This window comes from Corvus cornix, chromosome 4, assembly GCF_000738735.6.
Source record: "Corvus cornix cornix isolate S_Up_H32 chromosome 4, ASM73873v5, whole genome shotgun sequence".
NCBI classification, from domain to species: Eukaryota; Metazoa; Chordata; class Aves; order Passeriformes; family Corvidae; genus Corvus; species Corvus cornix.
This window is the reverse complement of record NC_046334.1, coordinates 27,847,396-27,869,781: the sequence shown is the minus strand read 5'-3', so window position 1 is coordinate 27,869,781 and position 22,386 is coordinate 27,847,396. Positions and strand designations below refer to the sequence as shown.

The 22,386-nt window shown below is 43.2% G+C and overlaps 1 protein-coding gene across 1 annotated transcript; it reads left to right on the top strand.

The window, feature by feature from the left end:
- Positions 1-2,113: 2,113 nt before the first annotated feature.
- Positions 2,114-21,060, top strand: LOC104697301 (transmembrane serine protease 11E). The gene is made up of 11 exons (XM_019293216.2): positions 2,114-2,191; positions 10,133-10,256; positions 11,447-11,562; positions 11,984-12,051; positions 13,569-13,732; positions 14,719-14,757; positions 15,831-16,011; positions 16,238-16,503; positions 17,388-17,530; positions 17,975-18,148; positions 19,303-21,060. The coding sequence occupies exons 2-10, from the start codon at positions 10,145-10,147 to the stop codon at positions 18,134-18,136; spliced, it is 1,251 nt and encodes a 416-aa protein (XP_019148761.1). The 5' UTR covers positions 2,114-2,191; positions 10,133-10,144; the 3' UTR covers positions 18,137-18,148; positions 19,303-21,060.
- Positions 21,061-22,386: the final 1,326 nt, after the last annotated feature.

Below are 22,386 nucleotides of genomic sequence, written 5' to 3'. Positions count from 1 at the left end.
CCTGATGCGAAGTGCAGATCCTGTTTCCCTCTCATTTTAGGTAGAAATTTGGTCATCCTTTTCTGGGCTTAATCCACTCTAGAAGCTCACCAGTCCCTGATGAACCTGAGCCTCACTTCCTTACTTCATTGCTTTAGCCATTCATTGAGATTTTGCTTCCTCACCAGCTGGATTCTGGGGGGAGGGGGGTCTTGATCTTTGGCATTTTATATTCAACCTCCAGAATCTTTCTTCTTTCTTTTATGTGGTACCCAGATGGGCTACAACCCCTGCTTCCTTCCCAGTTTTTTCCAACTCTTCCAGGCTTTTTTTTAAGTTTTGTGGTGTAGCACCAAAATGCATGTAAGAAGACTGTCTCTGGAATCAGGAGCCAAACCTGTTTGCTACCTGGCAATGGAACCACTTGTAGCTATTGCCTGTCCCTATTTCTTATATGGGCTGTCTGGTGCAGGGAGTTATTGCCAGTAAAATAAGAAACTCAGACACTTTGTGCAGGGAGGGGACCATTGAGCAGGATTATTACACTCTTTATCAGTTTAGTACCTTCCTGCCATGAAATTAGGGCTGGAGGAGCTTTTCAGTGCCCTGAAAAATCATCCTTAGTTTAACCTCTTTCTTTAAGCAGCAATAGGTTTTTTGCCTGCAGGTGATACTATGCAGGAATTGCCATGAGGGCTCTGTGTTGTACATTCTTCCACCTATGGCACAATCAAGTCACAAGGCAGAGCTCTATATCTGAGGAACATGGGGTGCCTGGAATGAATGTCTTTGCATCACCTACGCACAGGTCAGGTAATCATGTGACACTTGATACTTTACCCTGGAAATTGTCACCCTCTAGCTAGGCTTCTGACTGCATTTCTCTTACACATCTGGACTGACTCAGGTGTTCCTATATGGGGTGGCAATGCAGCTTCCAGTTAAAGAATTGAGAAGCAATTACATTAAATGTGTCATTAACAACTGTATTCATCATGTTTTGTAATAAATTATGCTGAGACATTGACTGAATCCAAATTACGAGAAGCTGAGGCTTATATTTAGCTCACACTTCATTCAAAAGAAGCTGGCATTCTCCAAAAGGCAGTCTTCCTGTTACTTGGCTATGGACTTGATGTAAGGTGGAAGGAAGTGCTCCAGCCATGCAAGGTGTATTTGCATCAGCGTGTTACTAACCTGGTGATCCCTGAGCTGTAGAGGAGTCAAACAGAGGTCATTCAGGTGGAGGAAAAGAGTCCCTAGAGGTTAGAAAGTTTATTGCAGCAAAGCGAAGAAAACATGTGCCACTCATGTATCTTGTTGGGAGGTCTGTCTTCTTTATTGTCTTTCTGAAACAAATCTGTATGTCAGGCTATGTGGTCACATACATCTTCTAGTAAGTTTAGTGGTACTGAGAAAACTTAAAATTGAAGGTTGAGAAATGTTACTTTAGGTTAGAGTTTGTGCTTGTGCTGACTGATTGTCAGCTAACTTGCTGTCACTAGCACAACTTCTTATTTAGACAACCTGAAAATATTTATATCACAAATGTTTATGACATAGAAGAATTTTTCCAGGACAGAAATGTGTGCGTAGCTAGGTGACCACAATTAAAATTATTGTCTAAGGAGTTAAAGAAGAATGGAAAAGTTGCATTTAGCTGTTGTTATGAGGGCAAGTTCTTGTCTGGCCAAATGACGAATTTCAAGGAACTTCAAGGGAGTTAAGAGGCACATACAATTGATTCTACATCAGTTTGTCAACTCCATACCTGGCCTAGGACCAAACATTGTCTCTTGAACATGAAAACTTTTTGCATTGGTCCTTCCCACAATTTCTGATTTTGTCTTAATTATACCAAAGAAGGAAATAAACTCTGCGTCCTTGCAAAATTTTCATGGCTCTTCTGATTTGGGGTGTTGCAGGGTGTAACTAATGCTCTGAAAAGATTTCAGGATTCCTGGATGAAAGGTGTGATGAAAGAAGTGTTTTGTTATTGTTTTAGGGGAGGAATCATGCTACTGGGTAAGCCTCTGTCACTGAGACTTGCTGGACTTGTTTGTTCTGACTTGCCTATGACTCCTTCCTTTCTTAATTCGGGAGATAAAGCCTCAAGTCTACACTGAGATGCTGCACAGTGTGTTGTGGTGTTCAGAACGGTGCATCTCCCAGAGAGAAGGTCTTCTTGCTGACCTCTCGGTGGTACCCAGAGGTGAGTGCCACAAGCTTCTGGCTTGTTCTGGTATTTTGGGCAGCATGGATACATCATGTGTAGATTTATTGGGCAGTTCGAGTTTTGAGTGAGGGTGTGGGGAGAATGGCACTGGTTCTGAGCTTGCTTCTGATTTGCTTGCCTTTCATGCATCAGTACTCCTGACATTTCAGCCTTTCTCCTCACCCAAAATGCATTTATTTTCTGAGAATTCTCCAGCTCATCTACAGCACAGTATGGCAAATCAAGGTTGACCTATGTGGAGAGCAGGTGACAGTCATCTCCAGACCAGACACTGACCTACCGTTTGTGCTAGCATGGTTAGAATGTGTTGCAGGCACAACTGCTGAACTAGAGGATGACTGGAGTACAGTTGGTAAAAGTAGCTTCTTGTGCTTTTGTTTATTTTCATGAACTTTGTATGCAGCCAGTGAAGTGTTAATCTGTGCAGAATCAGCTTGGAAACACACCAAATCTGGCACCTGACATTTTGCCCGCCCTGCATTGGAATGAAAACCAAACTGAAAACCCACAGAGACTGTAACTGCTTGTGTGGTGTCTTGCTTTTGGAGTAGATTTCAAAAGTCGAAGAAGGACTAAGGGAGGCAGGCAGAGCTATTTTTGAAGGCTGGAAAGCAGAGACCTACTGTTAAAATCTGTGACTGCCAAACTAACAGAACAAGACACTTGTCTATGACCAACACAGCTGGAAGGGGAAATCTGAGAGGTAAAGACGATGTAAAAGTTACAGAAATTTATCCTAAACTGATTGCAATCAGTGGCCACGTACTTAATATTTTCTTTACACTGAGATGGTCTCTCAGTGTTCATGCAGATTGCAAGTCCTTATGTAGGGAGTAGTCCTTCTACTTCTGCTAAAGCTTGTTTCAGAACATGATTGTCTTTCTCAAGATGTTGGCTGTGGCAGCCAACCGTAGAAAGACATTTTAGTGATCAAGGATATCTCAGTCCCTGGCATTGCAGTTACATCCCACAGATTGTTGTAGGGGTACAGGAGGCTACCTCTATCCCAACGATTAAAGAGGTCACAACTTCCAAACAGTTATGTGCAAAATGGATGAGAGAGTAAGGAACAGCAAACCTTTTGTGCTGATTGCAGAGATGATTGGATAACCGAGGAAGCCTGTATGAGCAGCATTTTGGCATCACAGATACAGTTGCTGGGAAGCTCTAAGTTAAGACATCCCAGACTCAATGCTGCCCTCAAATCTTGAAGGAAATGACAAGAGCTGTATTTGGAGCTGTTGTCTTTACCCAACTGAAGTGTGCTCTGGGGAAGCAGCAAGACATTGGTAAAATTGGATGGTTAAGGGGAGGAGCTCAATTAGTAAGTGGCAAATACATTACTGATACTTTATCTGACTGTAGAGGGGTGGCATGCAGCACCTACTGTTTTTGTGGGATGTTCAAGGGTGTGGGGAGATCAAGCTGATTCAGTATGACGCATAGAAGAACGCACACTTGGTTTCCCTCAGCAGATCCCTTCAGTGTTTGGAAGTCTTTCATTGTATCAGAATACTTTAGGAGATACCAAACATTGAGTAATTGAGGCTGGTAGGTAACTGACCTCATCCAAACAGGGTCTGGCAGTACTTAGGCAGGCACTAGCTGCTTCTGCTTCAGTTCTCAAAGTAGTTGAGGTTGTTGTCCCATTCTTTTAGAAATGTGTGTCCTGACTGTGCTGCAAGAGCACACGAGAATGCTAGGTTGGGGCGGTTGTTTGTGGTAAAGGTGGGAGTGAAATTAGCATGTCTTGCATCGTGCCTCTGTGCTTTTTCTACAGTCTTCCTGGACTAAGTCAGATGTATCTCAGTTGCTGCCATTCCCAACCACCTTGCCAAGGTAGACAGCTTCAGGGACCTGGTCTGGATTTTTAAGTCACGCTCACCAGCCCAGCAGATTGGTCCGTTCAGTTGTCTTGTGGAAGGTCCTATTTCTAGGAAGAGTGATTGTAGGCATGTGCCTGAATCCATCAACTGGGAAAACTGGTCATGGCTGTAAATATGGAGAGACCCTCCTCAGCAGATGTGCCACCCAAACTCTGACACTGGCTCTTCTGAGAATAGTGGATGATCAGTTAGCAGGGGTAGAATAATAAAAAATGTAATAATAAATGCATTATAGGAAGACAGCAGCAGATCACATAGAAGAGGTTGCACGTTTTCTTCTATGTGGAGTATAGCAAAACACTTTCAGTAAAGAGCTGGTGCCAGAAAACATGGCTTAGATTAATCTAAAAGCAAATCTCATTTGGGGTGCTATGAGGGCTTAGCCTAAGAAGCCAAAAAATATCAAGCACCGATATGTAAAACAGAACAGGGTAGCTGTTCCCTGCTTATCCAGAAGCTCAGTGACTAGGACCTTGTGATAAAGTTACACTTTCTTTTCTTGTCTGAACAGATGCTTTCTCATCAGTTTGCTGGTATTGCTCTTGCTGAGGCTTCTGATAACATACAGTAACTCAACCAGAAGAGATGGATAATCTCAATATAGTGAATCAAATCCTGTCAGGCAGAGGTGGGAGCTGAACTTGCATCACTTGCATTATGAATGAATACAGTAACCTTTTAGGGAGTTTGGTACAGGATGAGAGAGGAAAACCAGCTTGGCACCTGTGTATTGTGCTTGTCTTTTGCTTTTGGGTAAATGTTCCAAATTCAAAGGTAAAAGAATTCATTTGGGGCTGATCAGAAGTCCAACCTGAAATCCTATGTGCTTTCTCGTTGGTTTCACAAGGAAGACCAGACAATTTTAGCTCTGTAAAATTTCAGTAGAACTCTTCTTCATAATGTGCCAATAACACTGTAGCTTTATTTTTTGCCATGTTTCACTTATTAAAGTATAGTGTACTGAGGTTCAATTTAATATATCTCTAAACACAACTTTAGTGTATTTTAAATACTTAATTCTGTGAAAACATAGCTGTCTTCAAAATCATAAATTTGGCTTCTTTTTTTTTTCAGTACAGAATAACTTTTTAGTGACCACAGTCTTTGTCTCAGAGCCAAGGTGTGTAAACTAGGAGATTTAAGAGTTTGCTCTTCCTGATCCAAATTAGCTGTGATATGAACTGGAGAGATGCTGCTGTCTTCATGGATTATCTTGGGCCCCTTGGGAATGACGCATGTTTTAAATGAGAACATGGATTGCTGGAGGAGGTTTAATGTTCACTGATAATATTGCCAAGATAAGCAGGTCTGTACTGAACTAAAGGATCTTGGGTTTGAAACTTCTCACTAATTCACTGCAAACTGAAAGCTGCCAGATATAGACCATGAGGAGGTAGTTTTCAGAGCAGAGAGGACTTGGCCTTCGAGGTCTCCCAGTGGAGCCTGGCTGCTGATCTCTTGTTAAGGTTTGTTCCTGCAGGATGTGAGTTCTCATTCATGCTAGAGGGTGAATGCGTTGGTGTTACCTGAATTCTCCTGTCAGCCCCACTAAGGGTTAATTTGCAGCTTACTGGAGTTTGGGCAGTAAAAAAAGTCAAAGCCTGTGATACAAGGAAACAAATGTGAGGCTATACAAAACACCAGACTCTAGAAGGCATCACACAGACACCTGTGGTATTGGGGATCTTCTGAGGAGAATACCTGTCTATTAAACAGTGTCTCTTTGCCACAAGAAGAAAGGAAGGATGCATCCATGGTTGAAGGCTTTCATTAGCACTGCAGGGGATCAGTGTTCCTCTGGCCAGCGAGTGTTGCTGGGTGGAGCAGAATTTACTTGGTTACTAGAGTGCAGAGAAGACCATGTCTAATTCCTAAACAGGGGGATCCACCTGCCACTAAACTATATAACTATGGAGCTGGATGTCCCAAGCTCAGGAATCCCTGTCAGGTTGTTATTCTGGTAGAGCACGACAGTCCTGCCCTCCGTGGCAAGATAGCAAAAAGGCTAGGGAAGGGAAGAGCTTGTTGGAGGTGTAATTTGTATCCATAATGAGTGCATTGAGTGGATGTAACCTGAACAAGAACTGTCTTTCACTAACCATCCTAGCCTCTGTCTCAGCGGAGCTAGGCATACCTAGTTGTGAGATAAAATAGAAAAAATCCCCCAAAAAACATGGGGGCTGCTGAGCTGGGTCCTGCACACAGACATTACAGCTGAAGGATACTGGTAACTGTACATTGTGGGAGTTGATGAGTCTTGGTGCTTCCACTGCAAAAGATTTTTTTATTTCCTATTCTATTACTTAGCAAGATGGAAGTCAAAAACATCCTGCTAAAGGGAGGAAACTGGTTTGGTTTTAATCTGTATATCCTATATACAAATTAATTACCTGTACGTGGATGTTGGTTGACACCTCGAGGGTGTTGGTGGATGAGAAGCTCAATATGACCCAGCAACGTGTACTCACAGCCCAGAAAGCCAACCGTGGTTGCATGAAAAGAAGTGTGGCCAGTGGTTTGAGGGAGGTGATTCTACTCTGCTCTTGCAGGGTACTGGAGTACTCATTCAGCTCTGGATAAGCCCAACACAAGAAGGACACAGACCTTTTGGAGAAAGGCCAGAGAAGAGTCATGAAGATAGTCACAGGGCTGGAACAGCTCTCCTGTGAAGACAGACTGAGAGAATTGCAGCTGTTCAGCCTGGAGAAGAGGAGGCTCCCGGGGAGATACTAGGAAGAAATTCTTCACTGTGAAGGTGGGGAGGCACTTGAACAGGTTGCCCAGAAAAGTTGTGGATGCCAGATCACTAGCTGGAAGTGTTCATGGCCAAGTTGGGTGGGACTTTGAGCAACCTCATCTACTGCAAGGTGTCCCTGCCTATTGCAGGGGGGTTGGAACTAGATGATTTTTAAGAGTCCATTCCAGCCCAAACCATTCTATGATTCTATGATATGAATGCTTGAAATGTTTTTCTTAAAACAAATTTAAGTGAAATCAGCATTAGAAGTGGTGTAGGCTTTTATTCTTCATCTCCCATGTTTCCATTTCCCTCGGCACTACAGCACTTCGTAAGGTTTCTGTTTCCCTTTGCAAGTCTGTGTGACCGGTGGAGAACGAGCAATTCTGGAACATTGGAGGAGAAGGGGGTCTGTGCTGCCAGTGTTTGTTGCTGTAGCTGGTATTTGCACAAAAAGGAAATAGAGACAGATGGTTGGAAGGATAGTGCTGTCTCTGAGACCGTGAGTCTCACAGGCAAGGAGATGCTCAGTTTTTTTAATCTTAAGCTTTTGTAGCTTTGGCATAAGGCCATGTCTTGAGGAAATCTGTCTGGATACAGTTCACAAAATGTAGCAGTTATGATCCAAGAGTAAAGTTGCCTCAATATCTGCAGAGTGAGCCATATGCTGCCAGGGCTGTGCTGTGTGTTCTCTGCCCAGAGCATGGTGCTCCAATCACCATTCAGGTAGAAGCCCGCTGGAGTGGGTTCAGCTGCAGGACAGGGAACCAGTCTGATTGAGATGGACGGGAGGGGCTCAGGCTGGAAGCAAAAGCTCTCCAGTGAGGAGAGCAAAGTGAGATGCAAAAGCTGCCTTTTTCAAGCATGAGATGTGGCTAGCTAAGGAGGGGCAGAGGCATGTTGCCATAGTGGGCTGTTCTGATTAGCCAAGAGGCTTGCCCTCAAGGGTAATAATTGACTGCCCATGAGGTATGCTGTAATTCCCCGGGACTGGGAAAGGCTGTGAGATGGGTATGGGAGTGTTCCATGGAAGGCTGCAGCATATTGAAGAAACTGAGGCAGAACAGTTCCACTGGTTTTAGGTTTTTTTCTGAATCTCTTTTTCTGTTACACCCTCAGAGCTGATGGATAGGTATCCAGTGAAGGTCTAGATGGTGAGAAGTCAAGGCCTCAGTGGAGCCAGTTGAGTTCCAGTGGGTGTTATTTATGCGTTTATTGCAACTTGAAGTTTGCAAAGAAAGTAATCTTGGCTAGCCTGGGTTTTCAGACTCCTACCAACTGCCCTACAGCCTTAACATCAGGAAATGGAGCCAGTCTAGTGGGGGGAAACTTGGGCTGTTCATTGCCAGAGCAGAACTTTGCCCCAGTAAAGTAGGAACAACAGAAGGAGAAGTATTTGGTTTCTCCACAGCATGTGACTGAAGCAGAAAACTTGATCCTGCTCACCTCTCCTGTGTATTTTGGTAACACTAAGCTGCTGCTTGTGACTACCTGCAGTTGTGATGCTGTCTGAAGCTCCTCTGTTTTAACTTTTTCTTTCAGGTATGCCACCTGTTTGAATGGGCAAAAAATTTGCCTGCTTCCCTTCTTAAGTAATGGACTGAGATGCCTGATAGCATTCTCACTAGCCAAAACCAAGCTTTTATATGAGGAGATTAAACTTTAAGTTGTTCCAACTTCCGTGTCACTTGCTGAATACACCCTTGCCATCTGCAGACTTGTCAGGTCCTTCCTCTGTAGTGGAAGGGCTGATCTGTGGTTTTTTTTTTTTCTTTTGTTTGTTTTGCTTTCCATTTCTTGCTTGTGGCTTTACTTGGTTTTCTTCCCATCAGAGCAGAGGGTATAACACCATCCCCCTCTTCCCACTCTGGGGAAGTCTCCCAAGACTTCACTGTCTTTTGCTGTCTTGGATTTGTGCACAAGACCCTCACCTTCACTGTTCATCTACCCACTCAGCTCATTTCCTGAGATGGAGCCTCTGCTGGTAACCTGCTCTACTTTCACTGTGATTTCTTCTTTTCCACCTTGTAGTCGGAAAAACTGCAAAGACTCATTCTCTCTTCCTGCCTCCATCTTCTCAGATGTTGCTCTGAAATGACTGTGCCATAGGCCTGAAAAGGGGAAAACAGCATTTAGTATGTCTGGTTCACAGCAATACAAGCATGGATCAGTGGGTGTAAAGCAGCATGGTGAATAGCCAGCCAGTCCTCCTCCCCAGGGCTGGCTGCTGCCATTTGTCACTCCAAGATACCTGAGAGATTATCTCAGGTGTTTTTCTGATACCTTGTACTAATGCAGACCATGTTGTGGAGACTCAGTATGTGGCATGACAATTACCACATAGTGTATTGTGGATTTACTGGGGATCTTTAATAATTGTTCTTAAGGTTTTGCATCATCCTACAATAAAGCTACCAAGGGCATGCGCAAAAATGCACTTTTCCTAGTGTTCTGTCGCTTAATGCTGCACTGGAGGACATAAGTGGAGGAAAAAGTCTTCTGTGCCTTTGTCCATGTGTGAGTCAAGTTCTCAACCATTTTACAGGTCTGCTCTTGGCTTTCAGAAAGTTACTAAGTCTGAATCTTGTTGCCATGTCATGTTTACACACAAGTACCTCTTTCTCTATAAATTGTCTGGCAGGAGACAGGATGTGGTCTCTTTCAATGTATGCGTGGCTTTGGAGCAATAAGCCCCAGGCCCTGCAGGGACTCAATAAATGTTACTACTCATACCAACTAAAAATAACCAAAGCTGTGTATTATGTGGCATCTCTGGTTGCCTAGAGTATCCTTGGAGCAGAGGTTATTTCATCAGTCATGAATTATTACATTTATATTCAGTTTAAGTGCCTGTGTGGGCAGTCGGTTGCACCTGAAATCTGTGTAATATTTCTGGAAGTTAAATTGTCTCTACTAGCAATACCTACACAACTTTTTCTCAGGATGTATGTGAAGCAACAGAGACAAGTTAGAACACAGGAAAATCTGACTAAATATAAAGGAAAAGCTTTTGCCATGTGAATGGGCAGTGATTGGACCAGAGATCTTGAGAGACTGCGTTATCTTTCTCCTTGGAGGTACTAAAAACTTGACTGGACAAGACCTGGAGCAACCTGCTTTAGTGGGGCCTAGTTTAAACAGTCAGACCCTCAGAATCCAGAGGTCCTTCCCAACCTACCTCATTCTGTGGGGTTTTTCAGCTGAGCTAAGCTGTGCCAGATATGATTACACTCAGGATGTACTACTGTCTTTGTACTAGAGTTGAATTTCTCCATTTTGTTTTTTTCAATACAGGCAGTGATCCTGATGGACCGAGCAATAAGGCGTATGGAGCCATGGAAGATCGCCGTCATTGTTGTGTCGGTGATAGTAGGCTTAGCCCTCATCATTGGCTTGATTACATTTCTTTTGTGCCACGGTAAATGCCCCACTATTTTGTTGTCACAAGCCTTCAGGAATCTGTTTCACTTTGGTCTTGCCTGATGATTTAGGCATGCAATTTGCCCCTGGAATAGAACTCACATAAGAACTTTCTAAATGCTATTTGAGATATAAATTGATCTGAATCCATAAGAATACTTGAAATGTGCTTTACTTGAAGCAGGGATTTCAGTTTTAACCCTCTTCTTGATTTTTGCCCTGGTGTCTCCACTGGTATCCATGGCTGACCAAAGGATAGCAGTCTTCTGTATAAGCCAGAGGTGTATCTACTATTCAGGCTATGCATTGTAAGTTTAGCCTTGAGTGGCGTTTTTACAGAAACTCAGCCTGACCCCTCTAGCTGAGAATATTCCAGAAAGAGAGAGGGCAGAGGTTTAGGCTTTTCAGAGCCCAGGACTCAGTTCTGGTTGCCAAGGGCCCAGTTTCAGTAGCAGATCACAGAATCCTTAAAGTTGGAAAAGATCTTTAAGGTCACCAAGTCCAACCACAATGGCTCGTGACTTGAAGGCAATTAATTCCATTCCCAGTCACTTGCCTCATGAATGAAGTTGAGTCATTCCATTCCCAGTCTCTGAGGTACCAGTGTGAGTTTTTTTAAATGCTTTCCTGCTGGAATGGAATGAATCATGTTGCCATCTCAGCTTGCCAAAAGTTGATGAAGCTGTGGCTTGCACTAGGACACCGGAAGGAGCAGTGGCAGAGCTACAGCTCAGCTTTGCTTTTTGCCAGCTCTGTTACAGGGCCCCTCTCTGCCATTCACTCAAGAACCAGATCTTAACCCGACTGCTGAACGGATGCAAACAGCTCTGCCCCATGTGCCTCTCAGAGAGGCAGGGACATGCCAGCATGCAGCTAGGGAGGAGTCAATGCGTCTGACCTCAGGCCAACAAGAAGAGGGACCCCAGGCAAATGTTGCAGTGGGTGTAATTTAGAGCTCCTTGGGATGGTCCTCAAAGAAGAAATGAGCCCCTAGAGGGTCCATGAAGCAACAGGATGGTCTGCAACCCCCTTTTCCCAAAGTGCTGCTAAAGCTGTAATTTCATAGCTGACAGGATTGCTGCCAGAGCCTGGGACCCTTGCTTGTGCCATGTTCTGTGAGATACCATGCATATTTGAATTGTACTAAAGATGATGAGCTACCTTTCCTTTTTTTTTTCTTGTCTCTAGATCAAGACAGATATTACAATGCATCTTTCTTAATCACCAATGTCGACTACAGTCCTCAGTACAAAAGGCAAACTACGGAGGAGTTCAGGAACCTAAGCGAAGATATTGAAACCATGGTAAACTAAAAGTTTCTCTGTTTACACTGGACCTGTGGTGAAGAGTTCTGCAATTGTGTGGTTGGAAATAGAGGTGATTGTGCCTCATTCCTACATGGCTGGCCTTACCTTTCACACCTTGCTCTTGTGGGTCAAAGATGCATAGTCGAGTGCACACAAGCAGATGGTAAGCACAGGTGCTGTCTGTTCCAGACACCTTGTGGTGGAACTGGCAACAACAGAGCAGAATGGACAGTGAAGTCAGACAACTCAGCTGTTTATTTTGGATCTGCATCCTCTGATGGAAATTTACTGGTAGCTTTGGTGTAGAGGTGGAGATCTGAAGGCATTTTCTTGTGTTTCAGAGGCTCATGAGACTGTTATATTGTGAAAGCATGTGCTTATTGCACTTGCATTTTAACACACTCTTTTCTTTTAACAGATATCTGAAATATTCAAGGGGTCCTTTCTAAGTAAAAGATACATCAGGTCCCATGTGGTCAGTCTAAGGTAAGTAATGTGAAGGCCAGGAATAAGCAGGGATGTGATAAATACCTTTTCTTCCTACCTGTTGGCCATATGGAGCGCTCCTGGCTGCTTATGCTTGGGTTACACCAGCAGGGTGACTAAGCCTTGTCTGGTTGTTACCATCCTCCAGTGCTCACAACTGAGGGCTCACTTACCTTCAGAGGTCAGCAAGGAAGAGAAGTTTGGCCTTATACTTCTGCAGATTGATTACCTGTACACCAGTTGTTTGTGTAACAGTAACTGGATTATTGGGTGATCCTCATCTTCACTGCTAGCTAACAGCTTGAGAGATGCAGAATAAGATCTTTTTCACACTTATTTCTTCCTGTGGAAGGTCAGGCTGGTGCTTACCCCTCTGCATGATGTACAGTAGGAGATGACCATTCTCCTCCCTCTGTGAAAAGGTCTGAAGGAATAAATTATTCCACTGTGAGATACATAGATATAGAGGAGGGAACAAAGACATGGATATAGTAGAGGGTTCTATGTGAGAGATGAAAATCTTTCCTCTGCAGTAATTATGTATCACTCTTAGTGGTAAGAACAATTGCTTCCCTCTCCTCCATGTTACTTTATTTTGGAGTTGTACTTCTATAAGGCTCAGTTCTGCTGTGGAATATTTTTCCCTAGATAGCAAAAAATGCCAGACTTCCCACGAATGTCTGTCACAACACTTCTGGGATTTTTTGCCTTTACTTGTCTCTAGATGGAATGAGTAATATGCTTCTACATCATTTTCTGATGCTGCTTTCTTCCACAAGCCTTCCACAGTGTACATCAAGAAAATTGCAGAGCTTGGGAGCTAGAGTCCAAGTGACTTCTTTACACCTTTTAGGCTGATCTCTTCCAAACTTGTTTTCACTACAGATACTTTGTACAACTAGGCACTGGAACATCTTAGCTGCATCTCTGCTCTCTTTCCCTCAAAGCTTCAGTTGGTTTTTTTTTAGACTGTTAGTTTAAAATATTGAGTCCAATATTTTATGGTGTGAGTAAGTGACCTCAAGCTATTGAGAATGTTGTATCTAAACACGATGGATCTAACTGGCCAAGAAATGGACAAGTGACCTAAATGGAAAGAAATGCCAAAAGACCTTTTTAACTTCTTTTGTAACTGGATCTTTTGAATGGCTGTTAGGAATGGCCTGCTGGATATCTGTTGAAGGGTTTTAGTTTGCTGTATTGTTCCCACTGACATTTGTGTCCTACTAATAAGGACCTCTGTGGAGGCAAAAGAAAGTGATCCCTTCTTTGCTTCTCAGCTCTACTGCTTATAACAGTTCCCAGAAAATTCCCTCTGATCATTGTCATAGCAAGAAGCTTTTGCTGCCTGCTGACATGTCATCATCTTCCTTTACTAGACCACAGCCATGCTATTTGTTCTAGACATCTGTGCAGACCAGACCTGTTCACTTATAAAGAAGGCAGGCAGTGCAAAGCAGAACCAGGAGCATTAGTGGGTGAAGAGAACGACACCATTTGTTTTTGTTGGTTTGTAGCCCAGATCCTGGTGGAGTGCTTGCATCTGTTGTTCTGGTATTTAAATTTCCCTCTGCTGACAGTGAAGCAACGACCTGGGGTCAAGTCAACCGTGTGTTACTCAGAAGACTGAAGGCAACCTCGACATACCTGAATGTTGACCAGTCTACTGTTAGACTCACAGGCAAGTGCCTTAGGTTTGTGTTTTCAGCTTGGAATTTGTTCCTCACACTTTGCTGTTCTTAGTGTAATGAATTTCACCTTAGTATGCAAATATGGGGTATTCTTGTTTTCTTTTTTTATCTCAAAATCATCTGTTAGGCTGACAGCCTGGGAAGTTGAAAGATGGAGCATGGAAAGAACTAAAACATATTGGTACTGATTTATGAGTGTGAGCTCTTCTCTGTGCATCATAGGCTTTCCCTGTGTGACCTAGTTGTGTTGAATGAGATAGACCCCCTCAATTCAACAAAAAAGGCCCAACTTTGTGACCATGGGTTCACAAACTGCTTTAAGCCGCACAGTAAATTGAATAAGAACCTTTATCACCAGGCACTGAAATGCAGAGTCCTCAAGCCATTAAAAAATGGAAGGCTGAGGTGGTTCCCTTCTCTACCCTCTGCCATTTCCTTTGATTATTTGACAGATTGCTGTAGCAAGTGTCCATAACAAGATCCTGAGGATCCCTGGGCAGTAATCCTCTTCCATGAATCTGTCATGGATTGCCATCAGACTCTGACAGAGGGGTTTTTGTAGTAAAGAAATTAGAAATGTTGCAGTTTACCTTCAGTCAATCCCAGCACTGAGGATTTGTGGAGACACTTTTGACCACCTCGCCACACTAAACCTGAACAAAGGCCTGTAGGCATTTGCTGGTGGCTGTGAACATTGTACATGTAGATGTAACTTGGACTCACTTGCAGTCATCTGCTGCTTTTGTTAGCTCTGAGCTAAGGCAAGAAAGGTGCATCCTGTGGCCTTATACTTTCAGTGAGGAACAGAGGCTTAACCAAACTTCTCCAACAGAGCAAATTACTTCTTCTTGTAATGTCACTCCAGGCAGCAATGCAAGCCATTTAATTTGTGTTTTCCTGGGTACAGGGCAAGAGTCTGGGCTCGATCATGGAGTATATGAGATATACTTACTGTAGTCTTTGCTTTTCATTTCAGAGTTGAACAAGGAAAAGGGAGACAACCTTTTAAACAACTGTAAGTACAAATGCTTTTCTAGAAATGTCCAGATACATGGTGCTAGGGGTTCTATGGTTACAAAATCCTTATACTTCTGTGATACAAGTTGGAAACAGAATTTTTTTGTAGATACTAGAGCAGTAGACAGTGCATAAGCCAGGGAAGACTTCAGCTCATTTCCTTGCAGTCTTACTGGCTCTATATATTTGTAGAATCAAGCATTCTGGCTTGGTGGTGGGAAGCACTTGCTTTAATGTTGGTGGTTGGAAGTAGGGACATGTAGTGAGCTGTTGTTAGCAAATTTGCAGGACTGTGGTTTTGCTGTGGGCCATGATTCTTGCTGGAATCCTTCAAAAAACGTTCCCTCCTTCCCCCTCCTCCCTGAATAAAGATTTGGCAATAGATGTCTGTCAGATTTGAGCTAAACTTTAAGGAAAGGCCAGAGGGTGGCAGAGGGAGAAGAGCTGTCCACACTGAGAGTAAGGCAGTGGCACAGCCCTGGAGAGTGGCAGGTTCTCATTCCTTCTCCTGTTGTGCTCCCCCTTGATGTCTTAAAGCTTCTCTGGCAACCGGGAGACAGTATAAGTACCCTCACAGGGCACTCCATCAGTCCCCTGCACAGTCTTGAAGACTTTGCATGTTAGCTTTCCATCTTCAAATGGCCTCTGAGAATTAACTGGTTTGAATCTAACTTTTTTCAGCTGGGTAATACCTGATTGTTGGCACAGTGGCTGTAAGTAAATTGTTGAGAAGAGGATACTATATTTTTGTTGCTGCTGCCAAGACTAATCTGGAGGCGACCTGATGAAATCTCATTTTTTTCAGCATCTCAGATACACAGCCTTCAGGTCCCATGGGAGTTCATATGGGCTTGTGTGTCTGAAAGCTGGCTTAATGAAAAAGTACTGAGTCTTCAACCAAACTTCTTTGTTTACCCTGCATCTATCCTGAGACACTTATGACCATGGCACTTGGTTTCCTTGCTTTAGGTGAGGGCTGTCTCTTGAGAGAGACTCCTGCCCTGTTACGCCTCTGCCTGAAGCCACGAAGGCCTTCAATCAGCTAAAGCAGAGCTGTCTTCTCTTTGACAGGCTGCGGGATACGAAGACAGGCATTCTCCTTCACAGGAGTGGAGAGAATAACTGGTGGGCAGCGTGCACGGGAGGGAGAATGGCCATGGCAGGCCAGTATTCAGCTCGATGGGAGCCATCGCTGTGGTGCATCAATCATCAGTAACACCTGGCTGGTGACTGCAGCCCACTGCTTTAGAGGGTAAGTCATCAGCACCTCTCTGATCCTACAGGCCTTAGGACTCTTGGGTGCTCTGACCTTTTGTGACCCTCCAATATCTGTACCTGCTGAAAGATAATGAAGTTTGACTCTTCTCCTTCCCTTTGGCAAACCTGGTCACATTGCTTTTTGATGCTTAAAGAGAGAGCTAAGCTCCCTTAAGGATCTTGTTTTGTGTGGCTCTGGCATAACCTCAAATATCTTACAGAGTAAGAGATCCTCGGAGGTGGACTGCCAGCTTTGGAATTCTGCTGAGACCTCCAAAACAGAAAAAATTTGTCCGGAGAATTATTGTTCATGAAAGATACAGTGACTTTCTCCTTGATCATGAACATGATGTGGCTGTTGTGGAACTTGCCTCTGCTATTGAGTTCACAAGTGATGTGCACAGTGTCTGCCTTCCTGAAGCATCTCACATTTTCCCAGACAACACTTCCTGTTTTGTCACTGGCTGGGGAGCTTTGGAGAATGATGGTGGGTGTCTCTTGCCTCCGTGTGCCCTGTCACACATGTTCCTGGGATGACTGATGTTAGTTTTATGGGGTTTTTTTAATTTTAAATTCCTTACACTTGGTGTTTAATAGGTGTGTGTCCTAATGAGATACGTTTAGACTTAGTTAGCTGGTTTTTTTTCTGGCTCGGCCAGTGGATTGGAAATGGGGGGAAGGTTAGTCTTATGGGATTTTTAAGAGCAGCTTTTCTTAGTTGCTGCACACACAGTGCTAGTTGAATACATTCTGTTCTCCAGTCCCTCTGGGTTTAGCTCTGACATGAGTTCTTTTGCTATTCAGATTTTTCATAGGTGCACCATGACAATTTTCATCAGTTATTCTCTCTTTGGTCATAAACCAGGCCTTGTCCAGTGATTTGAGTGAGCTTCTTTCAAATTAGTCCATGTCCTTGAGGTTAGAGATGATGGGACTATAAATCTGCTTGTAGATTTATCTGCTCAGAGAGCCACTGAACTGTACAGGTTATTTTCCATGGGAGACCCCTGGTATGTGTAGCGATTGTCCAAAGCTATGCTGCAGTTAACCAAATGGGTCTTTTCAATGATAGGAAGGACATACCATGTACCCTACAGTTGAATTCAACACTGAAATACGTACAAAAATCCATTTGTCCATTATGTCAAAGAGCATCTGGTGATGATGAAAGATAGATAGGAGCTATATTTGGGAATAAGTTAAGGACTTTGGTGGTGGGGGAACTTTCTTATTCCTGAGACATTGTCTGGGTAGCTCCCTTAACTGCCTGTGATGGCAGAAAAGCAGCAGGAAAATTTGCCTACTCCTAATCTTTGAGTTTTTTATGTTGCCTACGCTGTCTGCAAATTCTAATGCCACTTCTCCTTCTAGGCTATAGTGTTAATCAGCTTCGACAAGCGGAAGTGAGGATTATAAGTACTGAGGTTTGTAATAGGAGACAAGTGTACGGTGGAGCGATAACACCTGGAATGTTGTGTGCTGGATACTTGGAGGGGCAGGTGGATGCTTGCCAGGTAAGTCTCTATATAGGCAGTAGTAAAAAGGAAATAGCTGGGGTGGAAGGTGATGTTTTCTAGAAATAAAATGTACTTTGGGCAATCTTAAGTTTGAGTTTCAGTATCTTGATAGATACAAATGAAGACCTTCATGGCTCATGGGCTGAAGTCTGCACTTCAGTTTGCATGTGGTTTATATACAATGCACAAGTGAGAGAATGCAGATGTGAGGGTGTGGACTGGGAGAGACTGGATTAGACATAGGCTGTGAGCTTCTGTCTTGTCAGTAAAATGTGTAGAACTTATTACATTATAATTAGCTGAGTCTAGAGAATTATATGAATTATAGCTGAGGTCTAGAGAAAAATACCTGCCAGTTGAACAGAAGAACTTGAGAATTTGAGTTCATTAGTGAGGTGAACACTGCTTACTTTTTTTGTCTGTTGCCATTTTTCTCCTTAGGGTGACTCTGGTGGGCCACTGGTGCATGCGAATTCCAGAGGAATCTGGTATCTTGTGGGAATAGTGAGCTGGGGAGATGAATGTGGCAAGCAAAATAAACCAGGAGTGTACACACGAGTTACTTACTATCGAAACTGGATCCACTCCAAAACGGGCATCTGAAACCTGGAGATAGTTAAGTTTTGTGGGCTGTGTACAGCTATTCCTCTGACACATCCTGCTCTGTGGTCACCCTCTAAGCAACTGCTGGCTTAGCTTGTGGTCATGTATAAAGTACCTGTAAGCTTGGAGCAGTCGAGGATTTGAAACTGCTTTGGCCTACAGCCAGACAGGAATGGACTTGATCCATGTGACAGTTGTTTGTTCAGGAAGTAGTCTGTGAGAGAGACAACTGCCTTTTGTCTATATGCAATATATTGACCCTTTTTTCTCCGTGGCCACATGTCTCGGTCCCAGCTTTTATACCCAAACAAAATGTTTGAGCCCAAACAATCATCTACCAGCATCCAAGACAAGCTATAACTGAAACCTGGCCCATCCATTTGCTGTGTGCTCACAAGGCCCTACCTATTGACAAGCTACAATCCAGCAAGGCTGCTGTTCTTCTGAATTCTTGAGCTTTCTCCTGCATCATTCCAGGGAGTGTACTATAATGAAGAATGGAAGATGGCTTAGAGAAGTTCTGGTTCCTAACATCAGACTGTTACTTAAGTGAATAGAGAATTTTTCCTTGCCTGAAAAAGAAATTAAAGGAAAACACCAGCTTGCATCCCCCTTCTTTGAACAAGTGAAAGTATGCCCGCTCATCGCTTCATATAAACAGCCTCTACCACAGCATTTGCCATGGGAGTGATTGCTGGACTTAAGACCAAAAACCACTTTATGTTTATACCAGTCTGTTGTCATAGCACAATATTTGGCTGGATTAATTTCCATTTTTATCTTTCCAGAGTGTATTTTTCTGAATAAAAGTCCTTTGCCTTTTGTGCAGGATGGATGATTGTAACAATCTTAGTATGACCATCATAAAAAAAAACTTCTTAAACTTCTTATTCTTGTGAATGCTGTTCTCAAGTCTTTATAATTTTATATGTGCATCTTTAGCTGCATCCTATTAAAAAAAAAAAAAAAAAGTTTTTGCATTATAGTGGAAATTCCCCTCTCCTTCAGAGCAGGGCAGAACTTCTGACAGGCCCAGAAATCTTATGTAAAGATCTCTCTCTCCTCACAGAAAGTAAGGATTGCCTGTGTTGCATTGCCAGACTGTAGCGTACTGATTTGATCTCAACCACACAAACCTCATATTCTCTCTGACTTCATGTTTTCAGGAGCCCATGTTTCTGTCAGCCAGGTAGATATCCAATGCTTTCTACAACCCAGCAGAAGAACACGCCTATTCTTGATGAGGATGCTCTCCTTGGTGTGTCTGCAAGGTCTCCAACACCTCATGTGGATCCTGATCCTCACAACAGCAAGTGCTTTGGACTTAATTGCTGGATAATGATCCACTCAACTGCTCTCTTCTCCCTCTGTGCTCAGAAGAGGAAGAACTCAGCAGAGGAGATACTGGCCACACTGCCAAGACTCGGAGCTGGTCCAGCATGGCAAGCAAGCAAGAATCTTATGCCAGGCTAGAAAAGGCAAACAGCAGGCTTTCAGCATGCTCTCAGTTAGAAGGGCTGGGGGAAATGGGCCCTTAGTGATCAGTCTTAGGATCAGTGTTGTTCAAGTTGAGTACCAGTCAGCTGGCGAAGTCAATGACAGTTCAGGGATCCCCTCTGGACTGTGCAGCTCGCTGCCAGTGCTGCCAGAGCAGCGATCCCTCCAGAGCAGTGATAACAGAAGTATTTTGATTACGTGTCCTGTGATCTGTTTGTCAGTACAGAGAACCATGCTTTTCTAGAGCCTCACTGGAGGTACTGGAATAGTTAGAAGCCAAGAGAAGGTCTGCAGTTGTGTATTCTATACTTGTGTACACCTGGCACTTAATTTTTTTTTCCTCCAGGAACTTTTCTTGTGGAATGTTGTGAGCTTCAGAAACAAACTTGGTGGTTTAATTTCTACATAGGGAATAAACACGGTCAGACTGGTTCCATGGGTCTGAGCCTAACAAATTTCATTTCAGCCTCTTCAGCTGAAAATGTCTTTGGTGTATATTACTTGTTAGAGGAAGCTTAAAACTGATATATGACAAATATATATGAAATTTTTTTCTTGGTTGTAGCAAGTGTCTTACCAGGATGGTGAATATAATTTTATACTTTTCTTCATAAATATCATTACAAAATACGATGGATTTTCAGTTCTCAAAGCACTTTAGGCTTGGGTTTTCAAAGGGCATAATGGTTTCCCTATCCACCGGATTTCATTGTAACTTGCACAGTTCATATTTTTAGGGTTGCAAATACCAACTTTCTCACCGATTCCCCAAAACAGAGAAATAGATGTCCAAAAAATTTATTTTGAATCTGTGACCTTTCCAATTGTGCTTCTATATGGTACTAGATCAGAAAGCCGTAAACATTTAGCTCTGTATCGAGGGTTGGAGTAAATCTCATTCTCCAAAGTGGCGCACACAAAGCTGAAAAATTCAACTTGTCATTTGCTTAAGGAATTGCCGGTTCTGAGGATCTCCTTGTAGAGATACAGTACCTGATCTACCTTATTGCTGAGTGTCAGCACAGTGCAGCCAGGAGGAGTGGGGTGAAGAGAACCTGGCATCTACATGGTGTATGTTTTGGAAGCCTTTATTTTAGACTACTTTGTAGAGTTTCTCCTTATAGCATCTGGAAATTTCTGTTCCAGCTTCTTCTGGAAGCAATGTAGTTTACATGCTCTGAGGCCTCTTGGTGATGCAAAGCAGTACAAATGGTGACTATCAAGAGCATTTAAAAGAACAGACTTCATCCAAGGGAGTATTGGTATGCTTGGATGTGATGGGCCTGAATCCCTTACTTGTGGCAAAACTACACTGATGTCATCCTTGTCTTCACTCAAAGCAGAATGGGATGTATCTAAAGATACAATCATGCATGACACACAGGAATGTAATTTATATGTAAATTTAATAAAATCTGTTAAATTTACCTTCTGTTTAATGTATTTACTAATTTCCTGCATCAGAGTAAGCAACTGTAAGTTGGAGAGTCCTCTGCTTTAGAAAGTTACCCTGATCCTATACCATGGATTTATGTGCTGGCTTTTATGTAGGCTTAATCATCTGGCTTTTTTTTGATTGTTAGAAGCTGTTAGATGAGCAAAATGTCATCCAGACTAGGATAGAATTTACCCACCTGACCAGCAGTTACCCAAATTTATGTGCAAGTAAACAGGTCCTGTGTCATCCACTAGAGGGTGAATCGTATTGTACAAGAGCCTTAAGCTCTTGGCAGCTGGTGGTGCTCTGCTTCAACTCAATAGAGAGGAGCCGGAGGATAAGGCACTGTCTTCCTGCTGCCTAGAAGAGGCAGAGATGCTACACAGTTTGCTTGCAAAATCTGGGAGGCTGCAGCTGCTCAGCTTTAAGCATGAGCATCTGCAGCACTGGGTGAGTTTCAGGCTTCTCCCATGGGCAAGCTTGGCATCCTTCTCTCCCCTTTAAGTATGGGAAATGCAGTAAGCTATGGCTGTGAGAGCAAGGGCTGAGCAGGTTTTGTCTGCTTATCTGCAGCAACAAAGCCAGAGCTTTGTCCTGTGGAAGAGTAGACTAGAAAGGCATATGGTCAGGTACTTTTGGCATCGTGGGTCAATTTTCTGAGCTTGTCAGCCTTCTTGCAAACAAGATAGCAGCAGCAGTAATTTTGAGAACTTGATAGGATAAGGATAGGGAGGTTTGCAGTGGCATGCTTTGGTCTCCCATTTTGACAATTCCTGATGATTCTTGTAGATCAAAGACACTGATCAGATTTCTTCTTGTCCCTTTCCTGTCATAATGGGAAACTTGGTACAAATTGTACAGTATTCTGAGCTGGAAGGGCACTACATGCTGGAGTTAATTGATCCCGGTCTATAATACCTCACAGCCAGCAGGATGAACTTGGAATTTGAGGTTATTTAAGAGGATAAAAAGGAGTGCAACAGCTTTATTGCAGTACTAGAGGACATGCCATGTTGGCTATAGATGGGAAGGTGGCCATTTGTTTGAAAGAAGAGTAGTCCTTTTGTCACATTTTACTGGGTCCAGTGCAAGAAAGAGAGTGTTAGAGACATGCTTCTTAAAGGACATAATTTTATCAAATATTTTTTATGGCTTAGAAAACAGCTTTGTGCTGAGTTTCTGACAGAGGCTGTGTTTCGTATGTAACACTTAGAGCATTTATGAGCATTCAGTTACGTTGGTAACTGTGCCATGACCCAAAGATATGCTCAGCTGGTGTGGTTGTATTTGGCTATGTGGGTGGAATTTCTGTCAA

Excerpts from the sequence above, each read along its gene's own strand:
- LOC104697301 (XM_019293216.2), top strand. The coding sequence starts at position 10,145 with ATGGACCGAGCAATAAGGCGTATGGAGCCATGGAAGATCGCCGTCATT. Across the intron at positions 16,012-16,237 it reads GCAGCCCACTGCTTTAGAGG|AGTAAGAGATCCTCGGAGGT; the intron begins GTAAGTCATCAG and ends AATATCTTACAG. Across the intron at positions 16,504-17,387 it reads GGGAGCTTTGGAGAATGATG|GCTATAGTGTTAATCAGCTT; the intron begins GTGGGTGTCTCT and ends TTCTCCTTCTAG.